Source organism: Giraffa tippelskirchi, chromosome 4 (genome assembly GCF_054371585.1).
Source record: "Giraffa tippelskirchi isolate mGirTip1 chromosome 4, T2T-mGirTip1v1.2.pri, whole genome shotgun sequence".
Lineage (NCBI taxonomy): Eukaryota > Metazoa > Chordata > Mammalia > Artiodactyla > Giraffidae > Giraffa > Giraffa tippelskirchi.
Genome location: NC_137278.1, coordinates 148,109,269 through 148,123,364, shown reverse-complemented (window position 1 = coordinate 148,123,364; position 14,096 = coordinate 148,109,269). Strand labels below are relative to the sequence as shown.

The following is a 14,096-nucleotide window of genomic DNA, read 5'->3' as shown; positions in this document are numbered from 1 at the left end:
GCTTCAGCTTGTTTATAATCTGTTGCTAGTTTTAACAACTTGTTTTGAAGATATTTGAGAGGAAGGAGGAAAAGGTTGGAAGAGAGAGCTAAGGAAGTTTTTCTCGGGAGCAGTTGGAATGAAACATTTTAAATCTGTGAACAGCACACTACTTTTGGAGAGCTGTATCACTATAAAATTCTGGGTTCAAGTAGACTTAAAGCAGCTTTGTTAAGTTACATTACGAGTCAGCAGGAATCATTCTTCCTACTGCAATCTAGAAAAAATCCATTTAGTGTAGGTGGTAGCAAGCACCAAGGACCTACTGTTAATAAACTAGATCACTTACTCTTACATTCGAGATATAAATGAACATATCCTGGATTTGTGTCACGTTATACCAGCATATACCATAGGCACCAAGTTATGTCTGCGGATTAATTTGGCCTGATGTTTGGATAAAATTGAAGCAGAACTGCCATATTCCAATTTGTTGGTATGAAGTGTAGTACTTGTAATTATTTGCTGTTGAGAGAGGATAATTCTTAGAAAGGAGAACTATTTATTGAATATAAGTTGTTCTTGATATTAATAGGCTAATATCTAAAAGGTACAGTTTATGGTCCTGGAAATAAAATGATAATCAGCCCCTATCCAAACTCTGAATAGGAACAAAAGGATGTGCTGGGGATAGGGTGAGTCAACTCTGTTTATACAGGTTTTCACATGACTGTTCTTTTAAGAAGTATATGGAATGCATCCAAAACAAATACTGTTTTGTTAGATGAGAAGACCAAAAGGGAAATCCTAGAGAAAGGAGGATGGATGATCTTTCTTTAATGTCAAAACTGACAAAAACACATCCCCCCTCTTTTGCTCAAGATAATTTTCTGAACAAGACCCAGATTGCTTCAGTCTTTGCCTATCACCCTTTGAAGCACTTTCCTTATTATTAGGAGTGGGGGCAGGGTTTCCTTTGAGGATTTTTACAGCAGTGAAGAGTTCCTCCTTTAAATACTTACACATGATGAGGGAATTCCGCTTTCAAAGTGCTGTCATCACTGTGGCTTCTCTGCCATAAGACGATTTATTCTTGGGTGAAGGTCCTTCTTAGTTTGATTGTCAATAGGACTTACCTTTCTGATGGATTCTCTTTCTATAGAGCTTGCTTGTTCTGAGAGATGCAGCAAAAGGGCTCAACATGCTCTTTTGTTCACCTTACTGATGAAGTTGACCAGTGATTCTCTTTTGAAATATGTTCCATCATATACAGTTATTGACTTCAACATGGCTCTCTTTGTCAGTCTCCACCAGTTAAGATGTGGGTGACATGTCCAATATTCCTGCTTGAAAGCTATATTTCTTCTACAGTGCAAAGGGACACTGAATTTGGGGATGTTTTGTGTCTCTTCCAATGTTTAGGTAGCACTATGGTAAATAACAAAAACTATTCAAGTGTCAACAGTGTTCCCGGAAACACTGAAGTCTTTTGAGAACCTGTACTCCATGTCGCTCCAGATCACCCTGCTCAACTCTGAAATAGTCTTTCGGAAAATTCTATAAATATTTAATTCATGGAAGCAAAATGTATAGCTGTCTGGTTTCATAGCTCATTTGAAAGCAGTTCTCTCCCCTCCCCAAAATCTTTAGTAGGCAGTGATTCACAATTATTAGAGAAGAATTAGAATGAAGAAACCCCAAAGAGAGCAGATAGTTTTCTCAATATTATTGCCTAAAGGTGAGCTTTTGAATCTTCCTGGCTGTTTTAGATAAATGGATAAAAATCTTATCTATATCCCAAACTAGATGACATCATTTACATCATTACTCTTGGACTTTCCCTTTAAACAGTTTGGTCTTTAGAAGATGCGGGAATTGGTATTGTCTAGGAGACACTTACTCCTTGGAAGGAAAGTTATAACCAACCTAGACAGCATATTGAAAAGCAGAGACATTACTTTGCCAACAAAGGTACATCTAGTCAAGGCCATGGTTTTTCCAGTAGTCATGTATGGATGTGAGAGTTGGACTGTGAAGAAAGCTGAGCACCGAAGAATTGACGCTTTTGAACTGTGGTGTTGGAGAAGACTCTTGAGAGTCCCTTGGACTGCAAGGAGATCCAACCAGTCCATCCTAAAGGAGATCAGTCCTGGGTGTTCATTGGAAGGACTGATGTTGAAGCTGAAACTCCAATACTTTGGCCACCTCATGTGAAGAGTTGACTCATTGGAAAAGACCCTGATGCTGGGAAGGATTGAGGGCAGGAGGAGAAGGGGACGACAGAGGATGAGATGGTTGGATGGCATCACCGACTCGATGGACATGAGTTTGGGTGGACTCCGGGAGTTGGTGATGGACAGGGAGGAGTGGCGTGCTGCGATTCATGGGGCTGCAAAGAGTCGGACACAACTGAGCGACTGAACTGAACTGAACTGAACTGAGGGTACCCATTCACTGTTCCCTTCACCTAGCGGCTCTTAAGTGCAACAGTGTATCTATCAACTAATCCAGACTGGCGTAAACATAATTCTTAAAACCTACAACTTCCTTCCTGCTAGAGTGTTTAAATGATTGACCTCTCAGCCCTTCACTGAGGAAGAAAGTGAAACATAAGTAGAGCGCCTAGACTAAATCAGCTGTAGATTAAGACAGATTCTAGTTTTTGGCTTTGCCACTTCCTGCCTGAGTACAGTTGGCAAATAACTATTCCTTCAGCTCCCCGACCCTCTCTCCGCACAACCGAGTAAAGTGAGTAACCTAGACGAACATTATGTGTTTTTACCACCTTAAATAAATAATAAGGATAGATAGAGAGGGTTAATTATAGAAATTGAGCCAAATTGGATAGTCTAGTGAGAAATTAGAACTGATATTCCTTAATCTGGTTTTGTAAAGGAGTGTGATTATGTTCTCTCCTCCTATGGACTCTATGATGTACTATAAATATTCATTCCACTTTCTTCTATAAGCCAAGTTGAAATCAGTTTAATAAACATCTCAACTGTACCTCTGTGCTGTATATCATGGGCAGCTCTGAATATACTGAAATCAATTACCTTCAAAATGCTCACCACCTAAGCAGGGAGAAAGCATGAAAACAAATCACAAATGTAGTGTGATGAGTAGAGCAAGATAAGTATAGAGAAAACGTAGGGGTAGCGTGGGAAATATATATATATTTCTCTGGATCTATTTTAAATTCTAGAAATAGGAAAATGTGTATGTGGGGGAAGGAGGTAGCTTTATGGTAAATTTTTTAAAAAAACAAAACCTCCTGACTCTTTACCTGTTTACTGCTGAATCAAATATGTCTTCTCATAATATTAGTTGCTATAAACTGTAATCAAATGAGTTAAGACATAGAAGGTTTTAAAAAAAAAACCAGAATGTTCTCTTTCTTTTCATAGATAAATTATTTTTCAATGTCTTAAAACATTGGGATTCCCTGGTGGTTAAGATGGTTGAGTCTGCCTGCAATGCAGGAGACCCGAGTTCGATCCCTGGGTCGGGACGATCCCCTGGAGAAGGAAATGGCAACCCACTCCAGTATTCTTGCCTGGAAAATCCCATGGACAGAGGAGCCTGGCGGGCTACAGTCCATAGGGTTGCAAAGAGTTGGACGTGACTGAGTGACTGAACTGAACTGATTGGTTCTTCTGTCATTAAACAAAGAAGAGCACTGAAATGTTTCAGGTAATCATTAAAAACCAAATCGTGTAGCCCAGAATATGTTGAGAGTCTCTCTGGAATTTAGAAAATGGGGAGAAATGAGTTTTCTTAAGGATACTGACGTTTCTTAGCATAATTAGGTTTTGTGGATTATTATCCTATATCTACTAAGTTAAGGTTTTGGTGATTTGTAGCAATCTTAAATTAAAATCAAGGAATTGGAAAGTGTTTAAACTCCAGGTGTTAAATCTAGCACTATGAAAGCTGTACTGTTGCATGCGGGGCGGGGAGCTTGGGAGAATTTAGTATAAAAATCTAGTCTGAGCTAATTTGTTTTGTTTGAAACTGGAAATCATATTGTTGAAATCTGCATTCTGTTTTCTTTCAATAGGTGTATTAACACAAAGTACTCTGCTTTTAAAGGGCTTCCTCCTTTCTACAGGAAAAATTTAGCTTCTGAAAAAGAATTGCACAAGCAATTCAGCAATATTGCACCTCTTTCATCATTTTAGGAATACAGACTTCAGCTCAGTAACTCCAGACATATTTTCTGGAAACTTACAAGCCCATAAGTACCGAACGTAAAACCTGGGTACACTCATAAACATGTGTACAATCTTAAGGTCTACTTACCACTGAGTTTTTTAAAGCTGTATGCATATTTTAAAAATCACTAGAATAAATGAAAATTGGAAAAAGATGCTGTTTGAGAGGAGGTTCTACCTGGAGATTCCTGAGGAATACCGCTCTGTAGCTGTTCTATGAAGTGAGCACCCCTCTTGCCCATCAATAGATAGCACCTGTGCTTTCCAGACAACTTCCTGTTGTTGTTTGGTCTCTAAGTCATGTCTGACTCTTTTTGAACCCATGGACTTCAGGATTCCAGGCTTCCCTGTCCTTTGCTATCCTCCCGGAATTTGCTGAAACTCATGTCCATTGAGTCGATGATGCCATCCAACCATCTCATCCTCTGTTGACCCCTTCTCCTACTGCCCTCAGTATTTCCCAGGATTAGGGTCTTTTCCGATGAGTAGCTCTTTGCATCAGGTAGCCAAAGGATTGGCTTCAAAGCTTCAGCTTCAGCATCAGTCCTTCCAATGATTATTCAGGGTTGATTTCCTTTAGGATTGACTGGTTTGATCTTCTTGCTGTCGAAGGGACTCTCAAGAGTCTTCTCCTGAGAAATTAGATTAAGATGGAAACAACAGAATTAAAAAAATATATATATATATATTTAACTATCCAAGTGTTAGTCACTCAGTTGTGTCCAACTCTTTGCGACCTCATGGATTGTAGCCCATCAGGCTCTTCTGTTCATGAAATTCTCCAGGCAAGAATACTGGAGTGGTTAAGCCATTCCCATCTCCAGGGGATCTTCCTGACCCAGGGATTGAACCTAGGTCCTCCTGCGTTGCAGGCAGATTCTTTACCATCTAAGTCACCAGGAAAGCCCTTAACTATCCAAACTAAGTACTAAAAAAGTATGGTTCCTAAAGAAGTATGGAATAGTTAAAGTTAACAGCCAGACCAGTTGGATTGTGTTTTGGGAAAAAAAAAAATCACACTGTAAAACTCATAGTGCTTCCGAACTATGCCCAGTGACTCTGAAGATAAGAACAAGAAGTGGAAATGGTGAAAGAGAGCTTTGTAAGTTTGGGGATGTGCTCAAAACTACTGGATGTTCTAAGAGAGTCTCATGAAACATAAATCTCAATGCAACTCTAGTTTGGTTGTCAGGAAAAGGTTATTCTTAAAAAACAGTTGCATTTTTGCAAAATACTTTAACCTTCAGTCTTTGGCCTTTCTTTTTTCAGGTTGAAAAAGTTAAGCATGATTCATATAATAAAGATTTCCTTTCTATGCTTAGTATTCCTTGTAGAATTGCATTCTAACCCATGGTTGTATCTCTCTCTGTTTCGGTTCTTATGCGTGCTCTGCCCCAGGTTGGCCTTCATTCCACGACGTGATCAATTCTGATGCGGTCACATTCACAGATGACTTTTCCTATGGGATGCACAGGGTGGAGACCAGCTGCTCTCAGGTCAGTGTACCCCACCTAAAAACCCACAATGTTTCTCATTCTGCTTTGCAAACACTTCCAAGATGCCTGGTTGTGCTAAATATAGTAACTAAGGCCAATTGACCCATCACAAAAGGGACAGACAAACACAATGAGGTCTCTGTCAAGTCCTAATGATATCTCAGTCTTGAGGAGTTTAGCAAGTCCTATTAAATGTCAGTCACTGGCTTCAACACTAGTAAACAAAATCATTGGTAGGAAAAATTCTTCTCATTGACTCAATACAGTGGGGAATTGAATGAAGATTTCATTACGTGGCTTCACGTGATCTGACATTTACTCTCCACGTGGTTCTGTGCACTCATTGTTCAGTCATCATACCTCTAATGATAATGATCCCAACATGGTCAACAAAGACCCCAGAAACGTCTCTCCTTGGATGGATGTGAGGAGGGAGGTTGGATAAGAGCAGAAGGAAGAGGAAGTTTAGTGGCAGGCTGTGCGAGGGCAGAGAGAGAACGTGTGAGAAAATAATTCCTTCTATAGGTCTCCTAGAAATAGGCCTATCCTCATTGCTAAGGATGTTCCTTTCACTCTCCTCTGACTGAATCAGTGCCGGATCTAAGGGGGAAATGAACATGTGTTGAGGAGGCAAAAATACAGTTAATCTATCATCCCAATCAAGAAACTTGAACTTAAACCCAGAGACATGGCCAGAACCTTCTTGTACATAGAACTAGAGCAACTGCATATTCTAGTCCAGAGTAGGTCATCCTGCTCTACTTTGCTTTAAATAAGTGAAACGTCAAGTCTGAGCCTGGTAGGCTACAGCCCATGGGGTTGCTAAGAGTCGGACATGACTGAGCGACTTCACTTTCACTTTTCCCTTTCATGCACTGGAGAAGGAAATGGCAACCCACTCCAGTGTTCTTGCCTGGAGAATCCCAGGGTCAGCAGAACCTGGTGGGCTGCCGTCTATGGGGTCGCACAGAGTCGGACACGACTGAAGCGACTTAGCGGCAGCAGCAGCAAAGTCTGAGTGCTATGGTACCGAAACTCACTGATGCTAGAGTGCATTGCTGGGGGCTGTCTCTTGTATAAATTAAAGGTGGAGGGGCACCATCAGGCAGCTGTGAGAGCAGGGAGATTGCCATGTGAGCCTCCCTCAGCATTCTTCCACCTGCCCTTTAACCCTGTTCATCAGCCACAGGAGTTTTAGGGAAGAGGTGGCATATTTACTACCAAGTAGGGAGGAAGATTGGTTTGAACCTAACCATCTGATGAACTTCTATTTTATTTTATTTTTTTTTAAGTAACGCTGGCAAGTGAACTGTCTTCTAAGTATGAGGACCACTCTCTCCCTTGAAAAAGTAGGCTTTATATCTTATCTAAGTCACATTTTCAATTCACCCTCATTTCTCAGATCTGAGTCTAAGCGAGAAAGTGGTACTTTTTGATCCTGGGTCTCACCCTCAGAGATTTCTAATTTAATTGGTCTGGGTGAGTTCTGAACATCAACGTTCTTAAAAGCTCCCCAAGTAAATGCTCACAGTAACCTTCTGAGTAGATCATGTTATTCTGTCTCATCTTACAGTGGAGGAAACTGAGGTACAAGAAGTGCAGTAACACTTGTGTAAATATTCATAGATTGAACAGAGGCTTGAATGTGGGCATTTAGCTCCAGAGCTTTTTATGGTGCTCAGATGGATAGGTAAGTAGATAGATACAAGCACCATAAGAAGTCATGTTGAAATAAGAAAAAAACAAAAAAACAGATCCTATGATCCCCCAGCAGTTAGTTTAATTCAATTCAGTTCTGGATTCAATTGAATGTTTATTTTTCATAACTCCCACAAAAGCAAATTGCGAATATCTACCCAGGAACCTGGAGAAGGCAATGGCACCCCACTCCAGTACACTTGCCTGGAAAATCCCATGGATGGAGGAGCCTGGCAGGCTACAGTCCATGGGGTCACTAACAGTTGGATACGACTGAGCGACTTCACTTTCACTTTTCCCTTTCATGCACTGGAGAAGGAAATGGCAACCCACTCCAGTATTCTTGCCTGGAGAATCCCAGGGACGGCAGAGCCCGGTGGGCTGCCGTCTATGGGGTCGCACAGAGTCGGACACGACTGAAGCGACTTAGTAGCAGCAGCAGCAGCAACCCAGGAATCTAAAATATTTGACAAAAAAGTGAGATAGGATGGTACGTAGTCATTCATAACTTAGGTACATAGTATTTAGTAAACCTCCCTTAAGGCTAATGGTTGTGGGGGGTTTTTTCCCTTTATTTTTTTAAGCTGCCTTAAAAGCTGTTATGTGCCTGCTCCTTTTCTTTTCACTCAGAACCTATTTTCAAACATTGAGTTCTATGAAAGTCATATGAAAACGGAAAGAAAAAGTGGGGCATAAGATGGCACCTTTCCTTCAGGGCCTACTCTCTGAAGTCTTTGTGACTAATTCTTAAAGTTCACAGTTGGGATACACTTCCTCCTTCCTCTGTGCCACCCACTGAGGTGACACCAGTCAGGAAGGTGTCCTGCAGGGACCAAAGAGAAACGAAACCACAAACTGTGCCCAAATTGGGCAACACTCATAACAGACACCACTCTAAGCCGGGCATAGCTCTCAGCCCTTCGTTAAAGGCCTAGTGACTGTTACTGTTACTGTTCTTTGGGTACAGTTGGGGAAAGCACTAATACTCCTTTTCAGCCTCTTTTTCCACCACCTTTATTTCTCACGTAAGAAAGTGCATCTTGCTGACGATGCGTGATGTGTGTGTAGTCAGTCGTGTCCGACTCCTTACGACCCCATAGACGGTATAGCCAGGCTCCTCTGTCCATGGGATTGTCCCAGGCAAGAATATCGGAGTGGGTTACTACTTCCTCCTCCTGGAGATCTTCCAGACCTAGGGATCAAACTCATGTTTCTTTTGCCTCCTGCATTGGCAAGTGGATTCTTTACTACTGAACCACCTGGAAAGCCCAGAAAGTGCTTGACCCTTTCTTAAATAAAAGTCTTAAATTTACAGAAAAGAGCAAGGGGTATTTGTTCCATTTCTTTCTTAAATGTAGAGAGAAAGGGAGGGAAATTTGTTCCATTAATGCAAGTGCAAAAGTGCATGCTTTGGGAAGTAAGTGCCACATAGAAAATAATCAGGTTCCAGCCCTAAAGAATATCTTTGCTGGAATCTTCCCCATGTGGACAGAGTGGGCCTGTCTGCCCCACTTTGGGCTAATAGCTCACTAAGCTAAAAGTGTGCATCTTGCCTTTCGGTTTCTTTGTCTTTTAATTTGTGCTTGACACAGAAATTTATTTTTCTTTTGTTTTACATTTTTCTTTAGTTTTCTCTTTTCCATTTTCTCCTTCATCCTTTTTATTTTGACATGGAGGGTGGGGAACTGATTTAATGATTTCTGTACTAGAGAAACCACTTGTATCTTACTTACTTAATACTGTTTTTCACTATGAGTTTATCTTCTTTTACCTTTCATTCTCTCAGTTGATGTAGTCTTCTACTTGCAACTTATCCCATCTTTTTTTTGTGTGTGTGAACTTTTGTATGTTGACATGGTAACTTATCTAATTTGCTTCTCCTCTTAATAAAACTCTTGTGTTTTGAGTTTACATGGCTTGTCATTTCTCTGGACTGAATTGCATCAAAGGAGTTTGTGTTATGACAAATCTGTTAATTGTTTTCAGTATCTTAGAAACATTTTCAGTTGGACATGTTATGTGGAATGCTTCTTTCTTTATGGTAAAGATGGAGCATCTAAACAAGAAGACCCTTTTTCTGCCAACTTAACACCAATAAACTGAGCTTCTGTGGATAAAACCAGTAGACTCAACTTGCCTGCAAGGCAATATGGTAATTTTTTTTGGTCTATGGGTCTCTAATTCTTGCTTTAGTAATTAGAATTCTTCTTCTTCCTCTTCTCCTTTTTTCCCCCTCCCCCATCCCCCCTTTTCTTCCTCCCCTGTTCCTTCTTCATTGTTATATGAATCACACCATGCAGTTCAGTTCAGTGCAGTCGCTCAGTCGTGTCCGACTCTTTATGACCCCATGAACCGCAGCATGCCAGGCCTCCCTGTCCATCACCAACTCCCGGAGTTCACCCAAACCCATGTCCATTGAGTTGGTGATGCCATCCAACCATCTCATCCTGTCGTCCCCTTCTCCTCCTGCCCTCAATCTTTCCTAGCATCAGGGTCTTTTCAAATGAGTCAGCTCTTCGCATCAGGTGGCCAAAGCATTGGAGTTTCAGCTTCAACATCAAACCCACCAATGAACACCCAGGACCGATCTCCTTTAGGATGGACTGGTTAGATCTCCTTGCAGTCCAAGGGACTCTCAAGAGTCTTCTCTAACACCACAGTTCAAAAGCATCAATTGTTCAGTGCTCAGTTTTCTTTATAGTCCAACTCTCACATCCATACATGACCACTGGAAAAACCATAGCCTTGACTAGATGGACCTTTGTTGACAAAGTAATGTCTCTGCTTTTCAATATGCTGTCTAGGTTGGTCATAACTTTCCTTTCAAAGAGTAAGCCTCTTTTAATTTCATGGCTGCAATCACCATCTGCAGTGATTTTGGAGCCAAAAAAATAAAGTCACTCACTGTTTCCTCATCTATTTGCCATGAGGTGATGGGACTGGATGCCATGATCTTAGTTTTCTGAATGTTGAGCTTTAAGCCAACTTTTTCACTCTCTTCTTTCACTTTCATCAAGAGGCTCTTTAGTTCTTCTTCACTTTCTGCCATAAGGGTGGTGTCATCTGCATATCTAAAGTTATTGATATTTCTCCCGGCAATCTTGATTCCAGCTTGTGCTTCCTCCAGCCCAACATTTCTCATGGTGTACTCTGCATATAAGTTAAATGAGCAGGGTGACAATATACAGCCTTGACGTACTCCTTTTCCTATTTGGAACCAGTCTGTTGTTCCATGTCCAGTTCTAACTGTTGCTTCCTGACCTGCATACAGATTTCTCAAGAGGCAGGTCAAGTGGTCTGGTATTCCCATCTCTTTCAGAATTTTCCACAGTTTATTGTGATCCACACAGTCAAAAGCTTTGGCATAGTCAATAAAGCAGAAATAGATGTTTTTCTGGAACTCTCTTACTTTTTGATGATCCAGCAGATGTTGGTAATTTGATCTCTGGTTCCTCTGCCTTTAACCATGCAGTTAGGCCTCATGTTTGGGTGCATGCATGCATGTTAAGTCACTTTAGTTGTGTCTGACTCTTGGTGACCCTATAGACTGTAGCCTGCCAGGCCCCTCTGTCCTTGGGATTCTCCAACCAAGAAAACTAGAGTGGGTTGCTGTGCCCTTCTCCAGGGGAATCTTCCTGACCCAGGGATTGTACTTGGGTCTCCTGAATTACAGGTAGATTCTTTACCGTCTGAGCCAGCAGGGAAGCCCCATATTTGGGTAGAAATGACACATTGGGAGCCATGCCTCCTGCCTCTTTATACTACATTGTAGCTTTTCCATGTGTCCAGTGACATCTTAGGTTGTAATATTTTAGTAAAATTTTTATTGAGAAAATTAAGATTTATTCAGTACTATAATCATTTTCCAGAGAAGTATTACAGTCAGGTCCTTCTAAAAGAATCTCTGTGCTTCTAAAACACAGTGATTCTTTTAGAAGGACCTGATCTTTAAGTTAACAACACAGAAAAGAAGCAAAGGTAGTAGAGCTTCTTTACTTCCTTCATCAGGATTCCTGCTTCTGAAGGATACTGGTTATCCTTTACATTCTGATGTTCATTGTGACTACACTTGTTTTCTTTTACCATTCTATCTACTAAGTTAAGGAATTATACTCCACTTATCTCTTCCAAAGTGGAACATTATCTTAAATCTGCCCACTTTGGGGTGGGTATAGGTAGGTATCTTCCCCCTGGCTGTAGCAATTTCCTAACAATTCTCAGTTATAAAGAATTTTCCTCAATTTTATATAACTTACATTTTAGTTAGTGATAAAAATATATTGCTTCTAATCCAGTTTCACTGATGACTATCAATAATTGTTTCACAGCTTCTCCCTAAACGTCCAACCCCAGCCTGTTAAGCAACATTGTCAGGAATTTAAATTCAGTGGAAAGAGGTAAGATTGGCATGATATAAGCTGTAGTTGAGCAAGATAAGTCCCTCCTGGAAATACTTGGGGAATTCTTCCTTCTTTAGATCAAATTTCTACATCTGCAGCAAATGGGAGACCAATAAATCACTGAACATTTTGTAATAATCTTTGAGGAAACCACCAGAACCCTGAGTTTACCCAAGCTGGACTCTGTTTATGACTGCAGCTATTACTGTTTGAATCTATGGTAGAGTACCTTAGTTTGTTTTAGATCATTATTATTGTTCTAAGTCAGCCAAATCAACAGAAAGGTAAATATCCACCAACACAAAGTATTTTTCAATAGTTGAACAGTTTTGGGTAAAACTCCAAACCTTATTAATCTTTTGCAGATGACAACTCATATATTGCTGATGATTAAAGATACCCATGTGTTACAATAGGGTTTCAGACTCACAGCCCCCTCCCTCTCTCTTTTTCTTGATCTTTCAGTAAAATCATAATGCTAAACTGGTGACTTCACAATCCTTTCCTTGGCAAAAGATTAATATCACAAGCACAGAGGAAAAGAGCCCTACTTACGCACAAGTGTCTTCAATAACGGTGGGAGAAAACAGGATACTACTGGCAAAGTCAATTGCTTTTCTTCTTAAAACTCTTTTCTCCTTCCCATCCTGCCCCATGCGCCCAAGTGTAAAAGCCCGGCTTTGAAACCGCTTCATCTTGTAGATCAAACACTTAAGAGAAAACGACAACAATAAAGCCTAAAACATCCTAGGAATAGCTGGGAGAAAACCCTCTAAGACAGTTGGAAATACATCAGTGCAGAAATATGTAACTGGGTTGAATGCACTATTTGTGTTTCTTATGCACACAATTGAGAATTGCAGTCAGATTTTAAGGAGGAATTATGTTAAATTTGATGCTCAATCACTTTTTTTGGATGTGGGGGGTGGGTGTCCTTTCCTTTTGTTCTCTGCAGGTTCTTTAGTTGCCAGTTTTTCCGAGTGAGAGGCTTAGGTGATAAAGGATTCCTGTGGGAATTTAAATTTTTTCTTTTGAACAATGCTTATCTCATGCTTCTTCAGAATGAGAGCTAGAATATTCTGTCATAGTTTGTATTTTACCTATAAAAGAAAGAAATACATAACCACCGTAAAACAACTTTCAAATGCACACCGAAGATTCTACCCTGAAATAAATCATTAACAGCAGGTTTCAGAGATTTCTTCATTGGGCAACCAGTTTGTTTCAGTTACAACCAGGTGTGCTGAGAGAGCCCAACACATTGCCAGTTGGCTGGGGCAGGGGAGGCAGAGCTGCTGGCGGCTAAAGAAACAGTGCGTCACTGACAACTTTCATTCATCATCCCAGCCTTCCGCCAGAGGTAGAAGGTGGAAAGAATGGGCTCCACGTTCGTTCCCCTCAGGGAGGAGCCTTCAGGGTTTGTGCACTTTTAAAAGAAATTGAGTACTGGTCTTTTGGGCTGCAAGGAGATCAAACCAGTCAGTTCTAAAGGAAATCAGTCCTGAATATTCATTGGAAGGACTGAGGCTGAAGCTCCAATACTTTGACCACCTGATGCGAAGATCCAACTCATTGGAAAAAACCCATTGAAGGCAGAAGGAAAAGAGGATGACAGAGGACAAGATGGCTGGATGACATCACTGACTCAATGGACATGAGTTTGAATAAGCTCCGGGAGTTGGTGATGGACAGGGAGGCCTGGCATGCTGCAGTCCATGGGATCACAAAGAGTCGGACACGACTGAGCAACTGAACTGAGCTGAACTTTTATGGGAGACTGGGTGTTCCTGGGAGGAAGCAGAAATGTACAGTGTGGTTAGGCTTCCTCCAGACAAATGGTCTTACAACTTTTCAGGCAGCCAGATGGGCATGTATGTGGTGGCGGTGGTAGTTCAGTTTCTAAGTCATGTCCAACTCTTATGACCCCATGGACTGTAGCCTGCCAGGCTCCTCTGTCCATAGGATTTTCCCAGGTAAGAATACTGGAGTGGGTTGCCATTTCCTTCTCCAGGGGATCTTCCCTACCTAGGGATCGAACCCAGGTTTCCTGCATTGCAGGCAGAGTCTTTACAAACTCAGACACCAGGGAAGCTCATGTATGTGGTGGCACAGATATAAACGAACACCTTGCTTTTCCCTCCAGCTGGCTCAAACCATAAAGGGTGTGCCTGGAGTACAGGAGACCTGGGTTCAACCCCTGGGTTGGGAAGATCCCCTGGAGAAGGAAATGGTGATGCCCTCCCGTATTCTTCCCTAGAGAATCCCATGGATAGCGGAGCCTGCCGGGCTATAGTCCATGTGTTCTCAAT

At 41.2% G+C, this 14,096-nt stretch overlaps 1 protein-coding gene across 3 annotated transcripts in view; it reads left to right on the top strand.

Annotated features, from left to right (window-relative positions):
• The window catches only part of MSRB3 (methionine sulfoxide reductase B3), a 178,542-nt gene that overhangs the window by 158,403 nt on the left and 6,043 nt on the right, over positions 1 to 14,096 (top strand). For all 3 annotated transcript variants that reach the window (XM_081588840.1, XM_081588841.1, XM_081588842.1), the window contains one exon: positions 5,592 to 5,689. In XM_081588840.1, the coding sequence (XP_081444966.1) occupies positions 5,592 to 5,689 (98 nt within the window). The remainder of the gene's footprint in view (positions 1 to 5,591; positions 5,690 to 14,096) is intronic.